The sequence below is a fragment of the Carassius auratus genome, chromosome 18 (assembly GCF_003368295.1).
Source record: "Carassius auratus strain Wakin chromosome 18, ASM336829v1, whole genome shotgun sequence".
Lineage (NCBI taxonomy): Eukaryota > Metazoa > Chordata > Actinopteri > Cypriniformes > Cyprinidae > Carassius > Carassius auratus.
In genome coordinates, this window is record NC_039260.1 from 9,546,275 (window position 1) to 9,570,286 (window position 24,012).

General features: G+C 42.0%; 1 protein-coding gene across 4 annotated transcripts in view; it reads left to right on the forward strand.

Moving 5' to 3' along the window:
* tle3a (TLE family member 3, transcriptional corepressor a) overlaps positions 1–23,247 on the forward strand; it is a 39,430-nt gene extending 16,183 nt beyond the window's left edge. Inside the window, exons 6-21 of one of the 4 annotated variants that reach the window (XM_026287487.1) lie at positions 8,499–8,561; positions 8,694–8,768; positions 13,522–13,723; positions 14,203–14,210; positions 16,466–16,588; positions 16,681–16,731; positions 16,867–17,019; positions 17,658–17,787; positions 18,091–18,254; positions 19,376–19,449; positions 19,706–19,955; positions 20,127–20,374; positions 20,482–20,629; positions 20,940–21,090; positions 21,324–21,400; positions 21,814–23,247. In XM_026287487.1, the coding sequence (XP_026143272.1) occupies positions 8,499–8,561; positions 8,694–8,768; positions 13,522–13,723; positions 14,203–14,210; positions 16,466–16,588; positions 16,681–16,731; positions 16,867–17,019; positions 17,658–17,787; positions 18,091–18,254; positions 19,376–19,449; positions 19,706–19,955; positions 20,127–20,374; positions 20,482–20,629; positions 20,940–21,090; positions 21,324–21,400; positions 21,814–21,921 (2,025 nt within the window). In that variant the 3' untranslated portion in view covers positions 21,922–23,247. Of the gene's footprint in view, positions 1–8,498; positions 8,562–8,693; positions 8,799–13,521; positions 13,724–14,202; positions 14,211–16,465; positions 16,589–16,680; positions 16,732–16,866; positions 17,020–17,657; positions 17,788–18,090; positions 18,255–19,375; positions 19,450–19,705; positions 19,956–20,126; positions 20,375–20,481; positions 20,630–20,939; positions 21,091–21,323; positions 21,401–21,813 lie in introns of all 4 variants that reach the window. The other 3 variants (XM_026287489.1, XM_026287485.1, XM_026287486.1) reach the window with 3 other exon arrangements.
* The last annotated feature ends 765 nt before the right edge of the window (positions 23,248–24,012 follow it).

The following is a 24,012-nucleotide window of genomic DNA, read 5'->3' on the forward strand; positions in this document are numbered from 1 at the left end:
AATGTGTTGTAGGGCGCCATCTAGGGATAACTCCAAGCAGTGTTCAGAGACAGAGACTTTGGGGTTTTTCACAGTCTTTTCACAAATAGTCTTTTGCTCGGTGCAAGCTTTGTGGGCTAAGTTTCGTAACTCTTGTGTAGTCCTGTTACGTGGACACGCTGGGACTCTGAGATGAAAACTCCAACTGGCATGTAGGTTTAGGAGGAACAGAGTTTTAAGTTGACATCCTGTTCCATACCTGGTTCGTTGCATGCTCCGACGTAGGCTTTTCGTAGCTGACTACAGAAAGTCTGTGGGTTTTCAAATCGGCCCTGTTTGAGGTCCATAGCAATAAGGAGCCCATGGTCTGAGTTTGGATCAGAGAATTCAAGAATCAAAGTCTGTAGCGGTTGCTGGTAGCACGCTTTGACAGTCTCTGGTTGACGATCCAGAAAACACTGCACATCACGGCTGGACGTGATTTTTAACAGGTACAATGTGTTCACATCTGTCACGTTGGCGACAGTTTGCAAATGAAAGTCAATGGCTTGTAAAGAAGCATGAACGTCATGTCCTCCTGCAGGATCTAGATTGAATGTAGAGATGCTTCTGGCTAGCTTGTGAAGTTCTCTGTGAGCAGTGCAGGGTTTAGTGACATGCGTTCTCTGGAAGGGTTCTCTCCCCTCCGTTGTTGACAGATGTTCTTGTAAGCTGGCTGGTGATTTCCTTAGAAGTGAGCTTACACCCCGTTTTTCAGCTCTGGGTTCTTGGCTGAAAGGGTTGGAGTGGCGGCCCGGGAGAAATTTTGTGGTGTGCGTTTCTCCGATGCAGCCACTCTGTAATCTGTGAGATTGTCTCAGTTCTGTGTGAACAGTGTCAAGTTCATCTCGGAGCTCAGCTCTCTGCAGAGTAAGCTCGTTGATTTAGCTCGGGCCGCTTGCAAGTGTGTTTTGCAGGCCCAGGTTTTATAGTCTCTTTCTTTCAGTTCAGTCTCTGCTCTTTTTAGGAGAGCGTCACCTTGCTGGAGTTTTTTGTTGAGTTCTTTTCGGGATTCTCTCTCCAGCTGTTCTCTTTGATCTGTGTCGAGGCGAAGATCTTGCAGGGCATTGTGAAGTCTTTCAACTCCTTTCTGTAGCTCTGGATCTGTGTCGTCCTCTTTCTCGCGCTGGTTCTGGGTCTCGAGGAGGAGCTGATCAAGATGACTCTGGGTTGGGGCCTGGTCCTTCCAGGCCTCCTCCGCGATGTTGCTCCGTTTACTGAGCCGTGCCTGGGCGACGAGAATGTGAACTAGGCTTCTGAAGATCCTGGCGAGTTCTCTGTAGTAGTCGCTTTGGTTTGGATCGCGTGCCATCAGTTCATCTAGCTCGGTGTCTAGTTGCTCTGGGTGCTGCAGGTTACTGGCGTCCTTGGGCAGGAAGGGGGTCGTCACTGCTTTCAACCATGTCGAGAGGTGGCCCCCGTGGACTGCTGGACTGGATGCCTGGAACATCCTGATTCTCTGTCGGTGAGAGAAGCACAGCACACACACACAAAAGACCAATGCAAGTTCGTTCTACGTATAACGAGCTATATTGATACGGGCTGTGCCGTTTATGAGAATTTTGGGGCTAACTGATGCAAACAGTCAGACAGTTAAGTAGCCAATTAACTTGGGTCAACGAAGGACCTGAAATGGAGATTTGACAGGCAGTAGCCTAGCGGGTCGTGTGATGACACCGGCTGCTGGTGGTCGCTCTACTATTTCACTTCGTTGGTGGCTCACAGGTTACTGTCTCTATGTGAAAATGAAAGAAACAAATCACAACAGAACAGAGGGTGGAAAAAATCAAAGTGAAACAACACTTGAAATGAGATAAAAAACAATAGAAACACAATGTGTTAGTGGGAATAAGGAGGCCTAAGCCTACTGCTAGGTTTTAAGATAGGGCCAACAGGTGAGTGGGCTATCTGGGTAGGAAACCTAGAAATATGGTGTGGCTTAAAGCAGTAAAAGGGTCAGAACACTTAAAATATATCCGGGGGAATATCTAATATTCTGTGGTTTATAATAAGTGGATGGGTTTTATCACATTGGGTTCACCTGGGTGAATTGAAGTCATTCAGGTGGGAACCAGTGGCTTGGTCAACCTCCCCGGTGCTCCCCAAACACTCAACCGCAGTGTCCCCGGTCCTCCGTTACTCTGGCGTGGCGCCGTCTCGAACGGCTTATGACTTTTAGCACAACCTTTGGAGAGCCAAAATTGCTGATGTCTCTTGAGACAAGAGGAACCGAGTTTCACTCGCAGCCAGTATCGGTAACACCGGTCGGGCAGCCTTGCTCACTGGAAACCTGAGATGACTGTCCAATCACCAAGGGAGTTCTACAATCAAATACACAAAGGATGAACAAAGGAAACTTAAAGTTAATTAAGGTTTGGTTTGTTTAACATCAATTGAGTAACTATATGTAGAGAGGAAAGGTAACAGCTTTACCTAATCATGATAAAACAAAACAAAGGAACTATGATAATAATGGTAATTATCAAAATAACCTAAGTCAAAAGAGAGAAGCAAAATAATAAACATCAAATAAAAAAAAAAAAAAAAAAAAAAAACAGGAATGAAACAAGAGAGAAGGAGTAGCTGGTTTTCACCACAAGGGGGGGAAAGTACTGCTTCTCTGTCTTTAACCTGCTGAGCAGAAAACTTAATTCAAATTAAAAATTCAAAACTGGTTTAAATCAAAATTTAAAATAAGCATGTAAGAATTAAAAGGAAAATCTGAATAATATCCTATAATAACCATTGATAGCTTGTAAGTTATCATTAATGATCATGAAATTAATCAAACAGGGTGAGATTAATCAAAAAGGGTAAAAGTGGACATGCACTTCAAAACAGAATGGAAAAGACAGAGGTCTGTTAGTCGATTTAACAGGGGACTGCCACTAGATGGCTTACCTTCTAAGTGGGTCAATCAGTAGTTGACCTGAAACATCTAGATTTCCACTGTTAAACAATTACATTTTAATTCAAATCGTGTTTGAACCAAACTCAAAGTAAATGTAAACAGTCAAAGGCAGGGAAAATTTTGTTTCCCTGTAATAATATTCGCACTAGCAAAGCTGTAAATGCAAATAATTATCGAGAATTTAAACATCTAATTCAAATACATCACAGGGGATTTGAAATTAGCAATCAGAGCGCATTATCTGAAACGGCCACGGGATGGCGACTTTGCACTCATGCAAGCTGGAATCAGAAAGCAGGGCGTTACCTGAAATTTCTGAACCACGCTTTCCCTCTGGTGTTTAGATAGCGGAATTACAATTTCAATATGACTTAGAAATTATCTGATCGTTTGTCAGGCTGATTTTCTGCATCAAAAATCACAAGTAACAAACAGAAAGTTTTGATTCTGTGGTGCTATATACACTTCACAAGAGTGTAAGGACAGGATTCGTTTCACTGCCCAGACACAAATGTGAAAAACAGGAATTTTTACACCTGTTGACATCCCATAAACATTTATCAAAATAGCACTTATGATTTAAATGTTTTAGGTTTAAAAATCGGGTAGCTAAGCCAATTTTAGACCAGGAGTTTTTATCGTTTTAATCTTGAATATCACTGTGGTTCACCACAAATTCAATAACGATACTTAATAAGTAAGGCCTTTTTAACTGAATCAGAGGAACATCGCTCATGTTCAGATTTACATGTCGCAACTAATAAAAGATTTCTTTATCTTTTAATCATTCATATTAAAATGTTCTCACTGTAAAAAGATTTTGGTCTTTCTTAACAGGATACTTTTAACATTATACTGCAGATTACTTTCATTAAAATTAACAGTGACTATACTGTTAAGTTTCTATAAATACCTAGGTGCTGCTGACTGACCAGCTTTTTGCCTCAGTCAGTTAGGAGTGAGTTCGCGTCTTGCGACTTATCTCACAAGTAACGTTACATAATTTCATAGCGCACATGCAGAAATTATTAAAAACCATATACACAGATTGATTGCTCACAAAACGAAGTTTGAAATAGCCGCGTTCCTCCACCATTAAATGTAACAACAATGAGTTTTACGTAGTAATTAACTCAAATGATATATAGGGAATTTGAATAATTAATCAGGAATATGATTAATTAGCTCTCAGGTGACAGTTACATTTAAATTTATTGATTATGAAAAATAGCTCAATTGCCTATACTAATAACTAATCACAGGGCACTGTAACTTACTCATTAATATGTCAATCTACCATCCTTCATATCAATTATTGTGATATCTCTTACTGTAAATCACTGCAAATCAAACATATGGTTTGTCCAGCAAACCAGATTGAATTTCAATTTCCAATAACGTTATCACTTTTTATAATTCAAGGAAAAATATTCTCTGGCCATGAAAACATTATCCTATCATTATGATAAATTTAGTTTCTAAATTTAAAGCTTGTAGCTAAAGACCAAAACATTTCAGTGACTTGTAATGTGAGTGGGGTGGAGTCCCAGTCAATCATTTTATATATGGGTTTTTAATAATTCAACTAGTAATACATCAAACTACAAATCACACAGAGTAAATATGCGTACGAAAATACAGACAATAAACAGTTACAAGACATAACAGAATCCAAATGAGAGAGAGAGAGAGAGAGAGAGAGAGAGAGAGAGAGAGAGAGAGAGAGAGAGAGAGAGAGAGAAATGGAGAGATCACAGAATGAGCTCAGGTATGAAAATCAGTCAGTAAACCTTAGTGAAACCAACAACGAATCAAATAATAGCAACACTTTAAAGCAGCATTTAAATCTCCATAGAAAACGATACTTGCATGGCCCAGTGGGTGAGCGTGGGTACCGGCGACGCACGTGTGATGTCACGTGGTCCTTTGAAAACTGCGCGCGTGGGCCGGAGGCCGTGTGACGCGCGTGCAAGCTGCGCTGGATCTTGGCGTGAGCGTGGAGTCACGTGTTCCTTTGTTGCAAAGAGGTGTTCGTTCATCTTCGCGCGGTATTTGAAAGGTTCAACAAACAATGTTCCAGAATTCGTCTTCATTGTGTGGAGAGGCGAATAGTTGAATAAACTTAGTAAAGAAAAGAAAACAAAACAACGAAAATGAAAGTTTCCAAATGAGCCATGAAAATGGCTTTCCTCTCCTCAGTCCGTGTGCTGAGGGGGAAGGAGAAAATGAGCGCGGCCCGAGGCCGCGCGGAGCGACGTGTCCGAGAACGGGAAGAAGAGCAGAAGAAGGAGGCGGACCTTGTTCGGTCGTTCTTATGGCTTGAAATGGTTCACGCCCCTTTTTCGCGTAAACAGCCAATGAAAGTCCGCGATCTGAAACGGAGGGAAAAGTTCCTTTGTCTCTGAAAAGACAAACCCCCCTGGAGATCTAGGGCTTGTCCAAATTCCAGGGGTTATTCTAGCAAGTTTGTAATTCAGATTACATACATTTTTCATTACTTTGCTCTAGATAAATGGGTTTGTCAGAACATGACGATCAGAACAAGACTAGACATAATATATATATGACCAAAGATCTAATTTTTAGATCGAATTACACATTTAAAGATTTGTTTAACACATGATAACACTGCAGATGTTGGGAAACATCTAAATGTACCAAAAGGGAATACGTAATACATTTATAAAACATGAAAACAGAAAGTTAATGAATACATTCCATAGAATGCATTGTTCAAAAGAAGCCAGTGACTTGGCTTCTCTCCTGTCCTGTGTGGTCGTAAAATTTTACGAGCTACCAAGGAGTGTGGGGGTTGCAGAACATTTCCTTTTGAGAAAGTTAAAGTGAGGAGAGACATTTCCTAAAGTATGAGCTTGCAACTTATACTCTTCACATAACAAGGATTAACCATTTTATGCAATCCAAAAACATAATTAAAATACATATTAATAATAAAATGAAAGTAAGGAACTTATACAAAAAGGTTTCCTTTGTCTCCAGTGTGTTGGAGGAATTTGGGGGGGGTTTCAGGTATCCTTTGAGGCTCGCATGGGTATCGTAAAGTAATTTAAGTCCAGCCAGGCTGGCATTTAGTACCAACAGTCTGAATTTATAAAACAGAATTTAACCCATGAATCGCTGACCTGCATATCTGTTACACCCTTAAGGAATGTGTTCGATGCTCTCCAGGCCTCTCAGCAAATCCTGTCAAATGTTAGGCTGCTATTGATGCGGTTTATCTCGGGCAAATAAGGATTATACACTGAGCTGGCTTTTCAACCAGCATTTTTGTTGATGCATTCTTCTAGTAGTTTTTTCCGGAGTGTAGTTGGGTGTCTGAAAGCTAAACTGGTACCCTGCTTTGATCCTGTTGCTTTGGTGAAAAGCAACACCCAGTCTTGTCACAAAAAGTTTGATTATAGCTTTCAATAATGTCTAATGATGATTTGGGATGCAATGGTATAGAAAGATTTTTTGATTAGTGACTTTTTTTCATTATTTCCGTATTACCATGCCTATTATTAACATATTGGCTGTCTATTAGTGAAGCATGTGCTCTACATGACCATATTCTACATCGCTAATCCTACCCAATACCTAAACTTAACAACTTCCTTGCTAACTATTAATAAGCAGCAAATTGGGAGTTTCTTGAGGTAGAAGTCATAGTTAACGGCTTGTTAATAGTGAGAATTGGACCTTAAAGTGTGACCTCATATTTTTGTTTTATTTGTTGTTCTTGGTATATGGTATATGTATTTTATATATAGTATTTTATGGTCTGCCAGGCTTTACTCAACTATAGCTTGACCCAACACACGTCTGTATTCCTTTGATGGGAAGGAGCGAAACTTTCTCGGGTGTAACAGAGTATCTTGTAAAAAAATATTGTGTCTGGCTCCTGCAACCGCTTGGCATTTTCGGCAATATGTTATAAATAATTTCCTGGTCGGTGCAGCGCTGCGTGTTTGCCATTGAAATGAAAAATAGAGCCGAAATCCCTGTGATGTGTTTGTGCTCCATTCTGGCCCTGGGTTGAACTGAGCCTCATAAATTCTATAGATGATGTATCTGTAGCCGAGTTATTTTTCAGAGGCTTTCCTCCCCCCTCTCCTTTGGTCTCAGTCAAAGCCAGTGCCAGACCTGTGATGTGAGCTCCTTTCATCACTGGAAAAGGCTGTGATGTCGGCCGTGCTGTGTTCCTGCTGGCGTCTGATGATGGAAAGGAAGAGGGATGGAGTACATCCTACTGTAGCTGCGTGTAGCCTTTAGGTGGAGAGCCCTGGCTTTGCCCCCACCCCTCCTTTTACTGTCATGTGTTCTCACAAGGACCCCACATCATCCTCTGCTATTGCTCGCCTTTTTATCCACCATTCGTGTGCGGTACTCATCTGATCGACAGGCCGAAAATTCAATTTAATGACCTGCCTGTGTGCACGTAATATGATTTTACAGGCTGTTACGGTCAAGCTGAGGTACCATTTGCATAATGATCGGCGCGCGATAGGAGATGGGGCCTGTTCGGCTACAGTTGCCATGGCAACGGTCAGGCGGGTGGAGAGAGAATGAAGGTTGGGTCCCTGCGGTGGGCTAGATGAAGGGGGGACTTGGGGGTGGGTTGCTCAGAAAATGAAAAAGGTGGGGTCTGGAAACGGCCTCGGCTCCTGACATGTCTGGACGTAATCCACCTTTGTTCATTAGTCAGAAGTGACACATTATTGTGATTTGAACATTTTCTGTTCCATTGTACGAGGTCGTCGGAACACAAATGTCATTATTCCTACAGACATTTGGACCCAATTTTTAGATAATTTGTGCATTGCTTAACTTTAATTGAATTTAATGTGATTAAATGTGTTTTTTCCCCCTACCCTTTTTAAAATTCTTATAAAAGCACTGAAGCTCAAGGATGCTGAAAATCCTTTGGCTCTGACTGCTATTTAGACCATGTGTGTACAATTTTTGGATGGTGGAAATTCATAAATTTGGGATTTATAAAACAGCTTTTTTGTGGTCAGCCCTAAAGTCTTTTATCACATTCGTCTGCTTCCAACATGTCCTCAGGGACTGTCTGCATTATTTAACATCTGCTAAACAACAGGAGTTGGCAGTCATTTTGTTGTGGAGACATGTGAAAAAAGCAGCTTCTGCAGCATTTTCGTTTTAGTGCAATTGCATATCGGCGGCGATGATGGTTGAGGTGTGAATGTGAAGCAGAGAGTGCAAAAGAAAGTCTTGTGTGCTTGTAGACTGGACCTGCGGGCTGATGGCAGCTGAAGTGCAGCGCCGCTCTTAACACAGCTCCAGTGTATCTGGCTTGTTCTTCGTGTGGTTTGGAGTATACACTCATCACAGCTGTGCTCTCTCTCTCTCCCCTGGGCTCTCATAATGTTTTAAATATTTCACATGTCAATATCACGCAGTTTGGAGTGTGCCGAGTCAAGCGGTTCTGATTGCTGTGGTAATTGGCTTAATCGTCGGAAAACACACAAAAAAGGCTTAGTAGTGCACTTTAACAGAAAAAAATTAACCCTTTTTTAACTTCTCCCTCTTTCTTTTCCACTTTCAGACCGAGATTGCCAAAAGGCTCAATGCGATTCTAGCCCAGATTATGCCTTTTCTGTCACAAGAGGTAAGCTTGATGTGAATTTTCACAGTTTCATTTTAGTTTTAGATGAAGTAATATTTTTTTATCATCATTTAAGAACTTTTAGGTTTTTGAATTTACATTGAAATTTAACCACATTTTCTGTCCCTGTTGCAGCACCAACAGCAAGTAGCACAAGCTGTTGAACGCGCAAAGCAAGTGACTATGACTGAACTGAATGCTATCATCGGGGTACGTGGACTTCCCAGTCTGCCTCTCACCGTGTGTATACCCCTTTAATTACTTTATTTGACCCTAATAACGGGGCAAACCGGCATTGTTGTAGATGCAAAATAATCCTATTAACTGATTTAACGATTAGTTTTGAAAGTATTAGCTTATTTCAATCATGTGCAGGTTTGCCCCTACAGTGAATGCCTTTTTAAATGTATTAACGCTATGTGCATGTATCATGTGTGCTTAGTAAATGTATCTGTGGCTTGAGTGAGGAAGTGTATGTGTTTTTTGGTGTTTTAAGGTCAGAGCTGGAGTTGACCGTAAACGCTGTTTCACACAACCCATTCAAAAAGTGAATGGCTAACAACCTATTCCATTAAAGTGATGGATAATGATTATTTGTGAAAGAGTCTCTTAGTTTTTCATTGCTTTCGTTTACCTCTTGGCCCATAGCCACATTGTTTATCTACTGTGCAGGTGGACGCTGTTGACCAAGCTTTATTTAGTCTGTTCTATATGTGGCATAAGTGTGCTTAGCATCCTCAGTCCCCTGAGTCTGCATCTAGAAGCTGTTCAGTGCTCTCTTTAGAGCCTGGATACCTTTAATTAGATCAGGTTTTACAGGAGAGGCTCATTCCTCTTTGCTGACCTGGATTGCGCTGGGAATTAAAGACAAATAGGATCTTGCACACACATCCCTGAGCTACTACAGCCATTCCTTTCCTAAAAATACCCACATCTCTCTTCTAACAGTCACTTATTGATCAGGGGCAAATGACCTGGATCCTTATCAATATGTAGGGAAAAACAAATCTGACCTCTGGGCATCCAGTAGCTCTGATCTTATTACAGATGTTGATTCATCTTGAGAATTGCTCCACAGCTGAAGAATCTGATAATGGTGAGGTGAAGGTTTAAGGGTTGGTTTGTGTTGTCTGATATCGGAATTCAATTAGATCCTGAACTTTGACACTCACTCAGAGATAATTCCTGGAATCAGGTCTGAATGGGGCAGTCATGCGGTCGCTCTTAAATGCCACATTATCATCAGGAAGGATCACGTCTGATAGGTTTGATGTTATGTTACAGCAGACCAACTTTAATTAATCTTATTCTTTTAGGAGCCATTTACAAGTTGAAAAGCAGAAAAGACACTTGCTTGTCTGAGTTTTTTCTTCTACTCTGGAGTAGGTGGACATTTGTAATTCACACAGAAGGCAGTGTGTGCACTCACGCAGGTTCCAGAGTCCTCATAAATAGTATAAGGCATTGGTGAGATGTGAGCTACACACACACACACTCTCAGAGCAGAAACCACCAGCATCTCTTATTGATGAACTTCAGGGCCGGTAATAGGATGCATCTAGGGCAGCAGCTATTTTTTTTTTCTGCTGTGCTATGACTTTGATCAGAGGTCTTAAGATGGCCTCCTCCGGCAGCTCAGCATTTCTGCCCTCAACAACAGTTTGTGTTTCTCAACCCTAGCCCTATTTATTTTAGAAAAGCATAAACATTTTTATCCACATTTGATACCGTTTTCAGTTCTTTCTCCACGTACTTAACTCCCAGTTCTTTTTGGACTGTTCTGGTTATCGCAAGTTTATAGGCTGTGGTTGTGTTTGGAGCTTTTAGAGATATTAAATATTTATTTGCTGGCTATATAAAACTAAGCCTCCGTGAATAATATTGTGTTGATTTTAATGTGCATTTTATTTCTTGATTAAGTTTGTTATAGAGCATGTCATTAGACTAATTTGTGATCCCTCCTTGTCTTGTGACTTTTAAAGCTATTTTTGTGTTAATGAGAGAGTATCAATTAGACATTACAAATTGTAGCTTTAGAAAGATTTGTTTTTTTTTTGATTCAACATAATTTATTACAAACATTTAGGCTACATTGAGCATTTAGCACTGTAAACTATGGAACATAAAAAGATAATTATGTATTTATATATATTTTGTTCCTACAATGAAAGTCATTGGTCTTCAAAATACCTTCTTTTATGTTACACAAAATAAAGGTTTTAAACAGCGTCAGTAAAAATTGACCAAATTTTGGGTAAACTATTCCTTAAATATTTGTATTATTATTATTATTTTAAATGAAATGGTACTCTAAATAAGAAACTACATCTGCCAGCAGGTGGCTGTAAATGTTTTTGAGTCATTCATTTGATTCAAACAGCTGATTCACTCAGGAATTAAGTGAATGGGTCTTTGAATCATTGATTCATTCTGAAACGAAACACCATTGTGTTGCTCGGAGATATGCAACAGTTCTGTAGCTATGGCATTAAAGTTTGAAAAACACATAATATTGTGCTTAAAATATAACACAATATCAACTTCTTATTTACTGAACTGTTGTGTAAAATCACATTTGCATTTGTGGCATTCGGGACAAAATCAGCACTCGTGTGATATCACTTATCGTTTGATATAAATATGAGACAAAAACAAATTGCGTTAAATGCGTTAAAATATTTTAATCGCATTATTTTTCATGAGTAAGTTAACACGTTAAACTGATAGCCCTGATAAATATACACACACACACACACACATTTTTGCCCACAGAAAAAAAAAAAAAAAAACCCAGCCTTTTGCATTGGGCAGCTTGTTTTACTATAAGTCGTCTGCTGTAGATGTGTTGATAGATCTCTATTAAGAATGCCCCTGCTTGTGCTGTGGGCCCAATTAAGTGTGTTTGTGGCCAAGAGGGCGAATCATGGGGCTTTATGTTTTTGAAATCCCTCAGGCCTGCATGTTGCATGGTTACAGCACTAAACTCAGGATGGGGTTGCTTAACATACACACCTGAGACTTGAAGCAGGAACTTGTCTGATTTAGCCACTTATCTTTTTTTTTTTTTCATGTGTCCATTGTTAATTTTGCACACAAGGCCTACGTTCATTGTTTTGCTGTAAGAGGGAGAGATTAGCACCATCTTTATGCAGAAATATTAAATAACTGGAGACATTTTATTTCTTTATTTTCTTGGCTTCATGGCCAGGTCTCTAATGAGGGTTCTCTTATTGTCCATGCATATTACACATCAGTGGCTCATTAGCTGGAATGAGCAGGGAAGGTTCTCCCCCATGAATCAACGGCTTCTTTAATTTCCCATGTGGTCAGTCGTCATCTCTGAAGCCACACACACTAACCCCCTCCCCTCTTTGTTTCTTTTTTTTCTTTTTTTACTAGCGGTTCATTTCACTTCCTGACACATCCACACGAACACCCTAGCACCAACACTGTTTCTGTCTCACAATCACTCACTTCCACTCTTGTCTCACTATCTTTCTCCTTTTCTCTTGCCCTGTCTTTCTCTCTTCAAGAACATGCGCCCACCACCCACGCTCAGTGCCTCAGTACACACACACACCTCACTCACACTCTCCCTTATCACGTCTCCTCACAGATCCACACTCTGAGGCACAGCTCATAATTGGCTTGGCAGCTCTGTTGTGTTGGGGAGTGTAAGGTTGCAGGTTCAAATCCCAAGCGGAGCTCTTCTATATACCATTCGCTCTCCTGCCAATCTCAAAGGCCCGGAGTCTCAATATACAGCCAGCTGTGCAAATAATCTGCAAAGCTGTTAGCAATTATACTCGCCCCGAATAAGGGCCTGTGATGGACATCTTAATAATGATTTACCCACTGGAAAGGGCAAGCTTTTGGAGCATTCCAGACTTATAAATAAGCCTTTAGTATTGATATTTACTTATGGCATGGCATTAATGACCTGCTGATAATTCTGAAAGGTTGTACCACCGTGATCACCGTACATAGCCAATAACACCTACCCTTTCCACTTCAAGCATGAAGAAAACATGTCAGGATTCTGGAAGAATGATCGTAAAGGGTCATTGATTGACTGGGGAGGTCTGTGAAAAGTTAGGCAGTGTGTGCGCTAACAGCAATTTAAAAGAATTCAGTCTTCATGTGGACATTAATAAATTGTGGAGACTGGTAGTTTTTTTTTTTTATTGTTGTTTTCTTCTCTTTACTGCTGGCTCTGCTAAGTATCATTTAACTTTGCTTTAAGCTGCTTGCTTTCCATGCTGAGTGGTTTTTAACTCCGATCAGTTTCCTACAAGCTTTTTAAATATTGATGGAGGTATTGGAGGCTTGAACGCATGCCAAAACAGGACCCCTTGCCTTTGGCTGCGGCCGCCGCTCAACAAGCTCGCACACACACAAAAGCTGAGCCCAGCTGCTGTTGGAGTGGTGTTTAAAGTTTGGTTTTCTCAAATGACTCATACTTTGTGTAATAACCAGCCCCAAATGTGAGGGGAGTAAATATAGCTGTCCAGAGTTTTGATGGGGCTAAGGAGCAGGTGGTGTTAAGCCTATGAGCTGACAGCATTCCAACGCCTGCTGTCTTTTAACTGTATCTTAAATAGGGCTTGACGACTCTCTTTTGGAGAGTCTGTGTGAGTTTTATTACTTAATGAGTGAATTTACATGCTTTTTGTATGATATTCCACAGAGTTTATGTTACAGTTGAGCAGGAAACCTGAAATGTAAACTGACTAGATCCACAGCACTCCAAGATTTAATATTTTCAGGTTAAGATCCAAGCAACATAAAGACTGTTTTGTTTGCAGGATCCTCAAAAAAGACTTGCGTGTACGTGAGGATATAAATATCCCCGTGCCCCCACCTGTGCTTCTGAATTGGATGCCCAGACGCTGTGTGTTTAGTTTGTGGCATGGATTTCTGTTCTTTTTTCCCTCTGGCCCACTTGTTGAATGTCTCTCCACAGCAGCAGCAGCTCCAGGCCCAGCACCTCTCTCACGCTGCCCACGGCCCTGTGGCTTTACCTCCCCACCCTTCTGGCCTTCAGCCACCAGGAATCCCGCCGGTCACCGGCTCTGGCTCGGGCCTTCTGGCTCTGGGAGCACTGGGAAGTCAGCCACACTTGCCAATGAAGGATGAAAAAAACCACCATGACCTAGAGCACCGAGGTAAGGAGGACACACACACACTGCTCTCATTTAAAGCCAAGAGAGTGGAATATCAGTCGCTCAGCCATATAAACCTTGTCTGAATCAAACGCTTGTTTCTTAACAACCAAAGCCCCCCACCCTGTTCATTATTATGACGGCTCTTATAGACTGATGATATTATTGCTTTTATAAGAGTACGCTACTTCTGTGGCTTGCCATTTAAGGATGTAGCCTATTTTCAGAAAAGAACTGAGAGTGTATAAAGCAATTGAACATTTACATGATGCTCTCTGTGGCTTGCATGAATTGGCAAGGTTAATAAAGGACACATGCTAATGGTTTGCTAGCTGTATTGTGTATAGACATATTCTACCTGCTGATGAAATCTACTCTTAACGCTGATTGTCAGTCGGTCAGGGTAACTGACTTTTGTTTATCTTTGTTTTGTCTTGCCATTCTGCCTGTCTTTCAACACCACCCGGGTCTGCTGACTACAGAGAGCACAGTGAGTATCAGGTTTCCTGTTGTCTCGGTTGTCCTCTTCCTCTTAATAGTTCAGTTCCAAAAACTAGTTGGCTGCCTACATAGACAGCAAATCTGCATGGGAGATTTGATTCAGTTGTTTGGTGTAAGCATGTTGCTAAACATTGGATAATGTAATGATAATACTTTTCTGTATTCATTGAGATAAGACTGTACATTTAATACGTATTTTCTCAGTTTGTCCACCATTATCGTTTTTTTAAGTAAGTATTTGGCTTAAAATAAACTTTATTCAGAAGCAACTTAATTAAGTTGCGTATTGTTTTGAACAGCCTTCATGTCAGGAATACACCTTAAATGATGCCTTAATGTTGCCTCCGTAGGCGGCTCACTAGGTTTTGAAACGGAGCAAATATGTCTTAGTTTTACTGGGTGAAAAGCACCTCTTGGCCCATTTCATGCCTAAGAAAATTTCCATTAATGTAAATGTCAAGTAAGATCCTTCATCCTGAAGCACACGCAAACTCGTGCACAAAGTGGTAATCTGCGTTCATTAAAAATGACTAATAGAGAAACAAGCTTTTTATGAAATAAGCACTCACATCTCTCTGCAGATGGGAAATGACTCGTATTACAGTGCACAGATTAGTGCGGCTCTATAATTTCATCACAATTAAAGACGACGTCGACTCCCTCCCTCCTTTGTGGGATTTATTTTATACATCTCCCATCCTACCCACCCCTCCGCTATCTCCACTTGTTTACCACCCCTCTCTGCTCTCTTTTGCTAGTGCGATAAATATGTATGAGCACAGGCGAAGGAATTGTTTTCCTCCCTCTCATCTCCGTGCCCTTGTAAAAGGCATTTATTCGATGGGGCTTAAATCTCTCTGATGGCTGATTGTGGCTGTGAGATTGGGTTTCTGCTGGCCCGGTGAGGCCTGAATGGGTGCAGTCATGTCTGAAGGAAGGGGAGCTCCTCTGGCGGTTAGCAGTCCAGGCGCTGTTGTGTATTCGCTGCTGCCGTTGTCTAAGGTCATCTGATAGCACGCTGGTGACTCCCCTTAATGAGTCACGCTAAGGATCTCTTTAGAAGGTCAGACATCATGCAACGAGAGAGAGAGAGAGACAGAGAATATTGGGCGTTCGGCCCAGTCTGCTACTTCATCTTCTCAGCTTAGTTTCCTTTTATGCTTCCAGTGATCTGGCCTTATTTTCCCTCTGTGAATCTTGTTGCCTCACACTGAGTGAAGGCTCTTGGGACGCGATGAGTAAAGCTCTAGGAGCAGGATTGTTTTGAGAAAGTGCCCAGAGAGCACTCAAAGTCCTGTTGCATATGGAGCATGCTTGCTAAATACTATGAATTCATAAAATTCTTACAAAGCGTTATTGTGAGTATGGACAGTGGCCACAGACAGTCGCCCACCATTTCCTGCAGATATAAGTCCCTTTTTCCATTCGTCTGCCCTGTAGTCATCGTCTACCGGCACCTCAGACCCGCAGAGTGCTCTGGGAAGGGGTCTGGGTGATGTCCAAACATCCTACAGGAACCAATGACTGTTACATGCTCCCACACACACAGCCCGAGTTGGACTTCTTACATATAATGGGCTGTTGTTTGACAGTAATGTGCTGCTCATGTCTTCCTGAAGCTGTTTGTTGTCTCTATTAGAAGATGGAGGGAGTGATTTGGGGGAAGGAAGGGAGAGTGTTGGGGCAGTGAAAACAAGCCCCTCTCTGGTCTGGTTAACTGTATCTACTCTGTAGTGCAGCCAGCACATTTTTCTGTGTTTAGTCTACTGTGGGTTGTTAGATACGGCTTGGCGAGTCTCACTGTATTATGTTAGGCCTGTTTTGGGTTTTCGAGTCGGATAGCTGGAATGGATAAATCGCTTTTGGTTTTTTAAGTGTGTGGTTTTGGAGTGATAAGAGGTACTCTGTCCTTTTTTTTTTTCTCCTTGCTGTTGACTTCTCAGCTTGGCTCTCCTTCAGATCCGACAGCTGTGAAGTACCTGTCATTGTAATGGTAATTGTTTTTGACTCTGAACTCAAATAATTCATTTGTCACCAGAAATAAACTGGAATCAGGTTTGGATATAAATATCTTGTGCTGAAAGGAGTTGGAGCCTACAGGATATTTTCAGAGCAATTTGGAGGTCTTGTGAAACAAAACACAGAAAAACCACCCATAGATCTGCTTGTATAGATGAATGAGTTGGGTTAAAGTCTGCAGTCTATTGGCACACTTTAATATTTCCCTTCTTTCTCCTCCTTCAGAACAACTCTATTTCTCCATCAGACAGTCTGCGCACAACCAGCGAGAAACACCGCGGCTCCTCTGATTATAGCTTGGACACCAAGAAACGCAAAGTGGAAGACAAGGACAGCATGAGCCGATATGTGTGTAATGTGGCATGAACTTGTGATGGAAGATTCTTCTGTAACAAAATCCCACAATGGGATACTAACTAGTGGGCTCATTGTGTTTTCAGGACAGTGATGGAGACAAAAGTGATGATCTGGTGGTTGATGTTTCTAATGAGGTGAGAAACATTTTATGTTCCATCTAAATCACTAGAAATTGTGCTTTTATTAATTCAGCTGCAGTGTTATCAGTTATAGCTTACGTATTTTATTTTTGACATTTAACTCATTCCTGTTATATTTTTGTGCTCTAGGACCCTGCCACGCCCAGAGGCAGCCCTGCCCACTCACCTCCTGAGAATGGCATAGATAAACCCCGCCCAGCAAAGAAGGACACACCCAACAGCCCCGCCTCTGTGGCCTCCTCCGGCAGCACCCCCTCCTCTAAAAACAAGGAGCACGGCCATGTACGGCACTCATTCTCTCTCTCTCACACACACACATTTAATATTGAATGCTGCATTTACGTGTATCAGCTCTATTTATCTGGATTTTGCTACTGTAATAATCGGCAGTGCTGGATATAAGATTTGATAGATTCTGGGTCTGTGCCATTGAAGCAGAATTATAGGATATGTTTGAGGAAAAGGTTTTGTTGGGGAGGGGGCAGCTAGGGAAGCTTGAATGCCCTGTGATCTTCCTCTAATGGCTCAGGAGTGAATGTCTGTTTCCCAGCCTCGGCTTTAAATACATCTGTAAATGTCAGGGATAATGCATTCCCATAGCTGGATCAGTCGTGTCTTCCCTGCTAATAACTCAATGCGTTTAACCATTCTGGGCCTCTGCATCAAAAAAAAAGATTAGAGGGAGAAGCGAGGGAAGGATAAAACGAGCCTCATCTCCATTGTAGCAGTAATGGGTTTGGGGATAAATAGCAGGGTTTATAGTTTCGTAGGAGTAGTGAGTTTGTCAGAATTGGATTGGATTAGGTTCTGCCGGCACTTAAATCTTCTGCCTGGATGCTGCCTCGTTTGGGGGGATTTTAACTCTGTTTTCTCTATCTCTCTTTCTCTTTTCTCCTCCCTCTCTTCTCTCCCATCTACAGAATGACAAATCATCCACGCCTGGTCTCAAGTCCAACACCCCAACGCCTCGTAATGATGCCCCAACCCCGGGTACCAGCACCACCCCTGGGCTGCGGCCCATCCTAGGCAAGCCTCCAATGGAAGCTCTCGGTGAGTTCATAATCAGCTTCCACAGAGGTGTTGTTTTAGTGTATACCATCACCTCCTGCAAGCATAAAGCGCAAATATTGTAAGCAAAAGAGAGCTCTTTGCATATGGAAATTATTCAAAGCTTCAGCAAATTTTTAGGCTTGCCTTTTTAACAGAGCTTAAAGCAGCTTTCATAAAATTCATCTTTGAAGCAGCTGAGTGTAGGCAGGTCTTTGATTGAGATTTATCTCCCTGCTCCCGAGTTCAGCTCCTTTCCCCGTGGTTGACTGATTTATGATTGGCTGTGTGTCTCTGTGTCTGCAGCCGCCCCTGCTCTGCGCACCCCACTCTCTTACCCAACTCCCTTTGCCATGATGAGCCACCATGAGATGAATGGTTCTCTGACCAGCCCTGGAGTCTATGCCGGCCTTCACATCTCTCCTCAGATGAGTGCGGCCGCTGTTGCTGCCTACGGACGCTCGCCCATGGTGAGTATTTGTGTTTATGTATGTGAAAAAGCACTTTCAAAGTAGGGGTGCAGAAAAAAATATTTACAGATACATCATGATCTTGGATCTTTCTGGAAGCATTCAGAATTGGATTTTTGCATTGATCATCAATATGGTCTTTAAAAACAACATTTATGGTTGCTTTAATATGGAATTACTGCACAAAACAGAGCAGGCATATTTTTTTATATAGGATATTTGGCAACGGACCACCTTAACTCCGCAAAGATTTGTGCCGCTGTGCTGCAGTTGAAAAATTGAGATGTATTGAGAATTTTTTGGAATCAGATTGTGACTCACCGAAACAAAATTGAATCAAATACTGAGGTTCCTAAAGATTCCTAACCTCTACTCCAAAGTAGGCCCCACCTTACCTTTCTCTCCCAGTTTCTTCTTTTCATTTCTTTTTATTTTCGTGCTTGATTTCAATCTCTCTCTTTCACCCAAAGCTCCCAACCTGAGAGTGGAGGGAGAATGTGGGGTGATGTAGTGTGTGTGACTGGGTGTGAAATGAGCGTTACATTGACTGGGCTCTCAGGCTTCCTGACTACCTGCCGTCTGATTGCTTCATCCTTTCAGCTAAATGAAGGAACGGGGCACGAATCATTCCTCTGTGGCTCAATGTTCAGTTTTGCAGTATACATTGATCTAGTCAAGTTAAAGGAATAGTTCACCCTACAAAAATCTAAAAAGTAATTTACTTACCCTTATGTTTTTCCAATTGTGTGAAAGGCCAAGGTGAAAAAGTACTTTTTTTTTCTTCTGTGCATAAACAATGAGTGGCCACTTAGGCTTTCAAGCTTCAAAAAACCGTTAATTAAAAAAAAAAAAAAGATAAAAATTACACATTCGGCTTCTGAAGCCATAAGTAGCTTTGAAAAAGATTCAAAAGTGTATAACACTCACTGGCCCTGTAAACTTAATCAAATTATTTGAAAGCGATACATTTTTCCACACACAGCTATTGTATGGTTTACATAGGGCACACAGGGTTAATCAATGCACAGGTTATAATGTGTAATTTATGCTTGTGGTGTTTGTAATGTGTGTTTTAATAAAGATCACTGTTCTATGCTGCATGTTTTGTTTTGTTTCTGTAGGCGGCATTTGAGCATCCTCATATGAGAGCTCCCGGCCTCCCTGCCAGCCTCAATCCAATCTCTGGAGGAAAACCGTAAGTGTCCAACAAAGATTAAATGATCGTGACTTAACTCCTAGCCACACTAGACTGGTCTTTTTCCCCACACTATTTATGTAACAGTTCCGTGAGAGTGCTTAAGAGCACAACCTTTTCCACCTCTTAATACCTCATTTCAGTCTACTTACTCATATTGCTGTAATTGATTTAATTAACCCACTTCAATCAGTGCACTGTTGACTACTAGATTACTAAAGAGGTCTCTCTCTCTCTCTTTCTGTCACTCTCTCAGAGCCTACTCCTTTCACGTCAGTGCCGATGGACAGATGCAGCCTGTGCCCTTCCCTCCAGACGCTCTCATTGGTCCAGGGATCCCACGCCACGCCCGTCAGATTAACACACTCAGTCATGGAGAGGTGGTGTGTGCTGTGACTATAAGCAATCCCACTCGCCATGTATACACTGGTGGCAAGGGCTGTGTTAAAATCTGGGACATCAGTCAGCCTGGAAGCAAGAGTCCAGTGTCTCAACTAGACTGCCTGGTAAGGGCCAAGGACATATTTACTATAACCGTTGTTTTTGTTATCGTAATAATACTTTACATACTACTAGCCAATTTTTAATTTCTTCTAAAAAGTGCGTTTGTTAGAATAATGTTGGAAGTCCAGATGTTTGGAATATGTTCTCATACGTTGTTTTTTTCTTCATTACAGAACAGGGACAACTATATTCGGTCCTGTAAGCTGTTGCCTGATGGCCGCACTCTTATCGTTGGAGGGGAGGCTAGCACTCTGACCATTTGGGATCTTGCCTCCCAGACACCCCGCATTAAAGCCGAGCTGACCTCCTCCGCACCGGCCTGCTATGCGCTAGCTATCAGCCCCGACGCCAAGGTGTGCTTCTCCTGTTGTAGTGATGGAAACATCGCTGTTTGGGACCTGCACAACCAGACCCTCGTCAGGTGGGCTTTTTCAAGATTTTCTCAAATGAACTGCATTTTCTTGTGTAACTTTAAGGTTTAATACAGGGCCATTGTCTAAACCCTTAATTTTTTTTTGTGATTTGCAGGCAATTCCAAGGACACACAGACGGTGCCAGCTGCATTGACATCTCCCATGATGGCACCAAGCTCTGGACAGGTGGCCTTGACAACACAGTCCGCTCCTGGGATCTGAGAGAGGGGCGGCAACTCCAACAGCATGACTTCACATCTCAGGTTAGGCCACAGCACTTTCCATGATGGAGCTTCACGAAATGGAAGTAGTGACAGATCTCTTCTGAGTTTATCAGATTAATGAAAAACAAATGTAGGGATTTAATTAGAATCATCACTTGTTGACTGGAGTTTAAGGTTTGGCCATTGCATTCCAAAATGGAGCACCATAGATCAGTTTCACAACATATATACATGGATGAATCGTTCACGATAAGATGTATAACATGCATTAAGAAAACTAATTTTAATTTCATACCGACTTGAGTGCAAAGCAGTGGTGCTCAACTTGTGTTTGTCCCCCCAAACGCAGATTTTCTCTCTGGGCTACTGTCCTACGGGTGAGTGGCTGGCTGTCGGCATGGAAAGCAGCAATGTGGAGGTTCTCCACCACACCAAACCTGACAAGTACCAGCTGCACCTTCACGAGAGCTGTGTTCTCTCTCTCAAGTTTGCCTACTGTGGTAAGTGATTGACTCAAGATTCACGCATTGAATGTAGGCACTCTATACATATCTTCACTTGAGCTTTTGCACTCTCTTGAAGTTAAACACAGACTCTTCTATACAGCACATTGAGCACAACATCCGACAGAACCTTGACTGTCCTTTTCTGCTAGGCTGTTTTATTTGGCTTTCTGTGCATATCTCCTATACTCTGAATGGAGCTCTAATTACATTTGATTTCCCTTGACAAGGTAAATGGTTCGTGAGCACTGGGAAGGACAATCTGTTGAACGCATGGAGGACTCCCTACGGCGCCAGCATATTCCAGGTACAGAGATCAATACAGACTGTCTGCAGGAAATGTGTGGGCTGCCTGAGTCAGTAGAAAGGGCACAGTGACCGCTGGCTGACAGGCCGGGCCTCGATCAGCGGAAATGGGCTGGAGTATGTCATTAACGCTGGGTCCTGACCACTTAGTGCGGATGTGGGTCCGCATGTGTAGCTTGCATCTACCAGCTTAAGAGTAAATAATGATAACCCTTCAAGTGTTTATGATGGAAGGGGCTTGGCATGGACGCTAATGCATCGTTTGGTGGGGGGGTGCTTATGTATACAGCTGTCAGCGTTTTCTTTGAGTAATAGACGATGTCGAAAGAGTTTTATGCAGGCCCTTTTGAAGTTCAAATTAAAATCTTTTTATTTCACTAGAATCATTGTGACTTTTTTTTTTTCTCCTTGCAGTCAAAGGAATCATCCTCAGTCCTGAGCTGTGACATATCAGCCGATGACAAGTACATTGTTACAGGCTCTGGTGACAAGAAGGCCACGGTGTATGAAGTGATCTACTAGAATGAGAGGTAACAGACTGGAGCAGCTCAGGCCTCTGGAGAAGGAAGGGGGGACACACAACTTCTCACTCCAGTGACTCTCCTAGTCAAACAGACAGGAACAGCCCTTGTCTGTCTGTCTCACTGTCTGTCTCACACTCACTGACTTTTAACTGACTGACCACAGATGTGGAAGAGTGGACGCCGGGGTGACCTGGACTAGGACACAAATGTGCAGCCCTACAGACCCCACACACTCGGCCCAGTTCATATGGCACTAGAGGACACTCAATGTTTCCTTCCTTGCTGTTTTTTTTTATTTTTTATCTATCTTTGTTGGATTTTGGTTCAATTTTTTTTCTCACTATGCAGTGAGAGCGTTCCATAATGCATCGTGAAGCAGCGCTTTGTTCTGAAACTTCATCTGTGTGGAGGGTATGTGAAAAGTGTACATAATGGAGTATTAAAATGCCTTTTATAGATTTATATTTTGGTGTCCTGTTACACTTGTGATGGTTCTCTCTCTCTCTTGCTCTCATTCTCTCCTTGATGCTTCGTTTCCCCTTCGAGGTTTGAAAATTAGATTAAGACATTTTTTTCTATGAGGATATTCTATTCTGTTTCCCTTTGAGAAGTTCATTTTCCAAGCTGACCTTTTATGGAAATCTAATTTACTTTTTTCCTTCCCTCCTGAAAAACAATTTTGAGCTAAATCGCATTACAGAGGCGTTTTTGTAAAATGTCCTGTGGATTTTTTTTTTTTTTTTGAGTGGCTTAAACCCCATGCAAGGCACCTGAGACTGTATTCGATGCTTCACGGGTGGGGGGCGGATCATTTCCAAACAAACTTGCTGACTGGCCGCTCCGCCTTCCTGCAAAAACAGAGACCTCAATGGGGCACATGGACCTGGATTTTGATATTTACCGATTAGTGGAGGACTACTCTCGAACCTGTGACTTCATTGTGATCTTGTATGACCAGGACATGACATCTCATCTTGTAGTGGCAGAATTGGAATTTGGTTCAATTGTTCATCCCCCCCCCTTCCTGAGTCCCAAGTGACATACACTGTTTTTTGTGTGCATAGTGATCCATATACAGGAAGCACAGAGTAAAATGCCTGCCAGACTGTAACACTCTAGATTAACGCACAGGCATTTACTTACTGTCCAGCTTGTTTATAGCATCACACTGTTAGTATTTCCCTTTCCAAAAATAATGAGGAGAGCTGCAAGAAATGGACACGTCTCAAAAACACACACCAAAGTATGTAGCAAACTGTGTTGTCACTGAAGATATGTACAGTTGTTGATAATTCAATAAACTGTTTTTGTAAAAAAAATGAAATATAAGAATGTTTCAGTGTTGTATACTCGTCTCTGACATTGGCTTTTTCGGTGGGTATTGTAATGGTCAATCAATGGAGAGCTGAACTTCAAGGCACTTGAAGGGCAGCATGACGCAAACCCTGCTCTTCTGCCTCTCTCTGAATGTTCTGTTGGTAGTGGAGCACTCTTATTAGGCGGTCAGCTGAGATGAATGCCCTCTCCAGCCCTTTTTTTTATGTCTGTTTCTCTGTATAGCAAGGGGCTCTCTTGGAGAACTTCATCCCCTCGCCTCTTTAGTGATGTTTTTGTAAGACTATAAATGCAGAGACGAATGGATTTGCCTCTGAAATGCTCTCTCTCTACTTTCCTCTGTTCTGTTCCCTCTGTAATGCCCCCCCCCCCCCCCCCCCCCATAGGCACAAGTGTTCATTTCCTGAGTGCATCTATATAGCAACCCCCGTGCTCTTCTGGAACTTTCTTCCTCTCAATCAAGAGGTTGAGGGACCGTACAGGGATGAAAGCTTTTGCTCCCTCTGAGTGCCTGACACTGGACGAGTGGATGGGCTGTCAGTCGTTTCCGTCCCTTTTCATGTTTTCAACAGGTTTGCTGGAGCTGGAGACGGCTTTTCATTTACATCTTGTATTTCTTATTGACAATGAAATAAGGTAAGGCTTCAGAGATTTGTGATCTTGGTTTCAAGAGAGGCTTGATCTTTGTAGCGGCGGCTTTCATCTGATTGGTGCATGAGAGAGAACATCCGTATTCAGTACTTTTGCCCTGTTT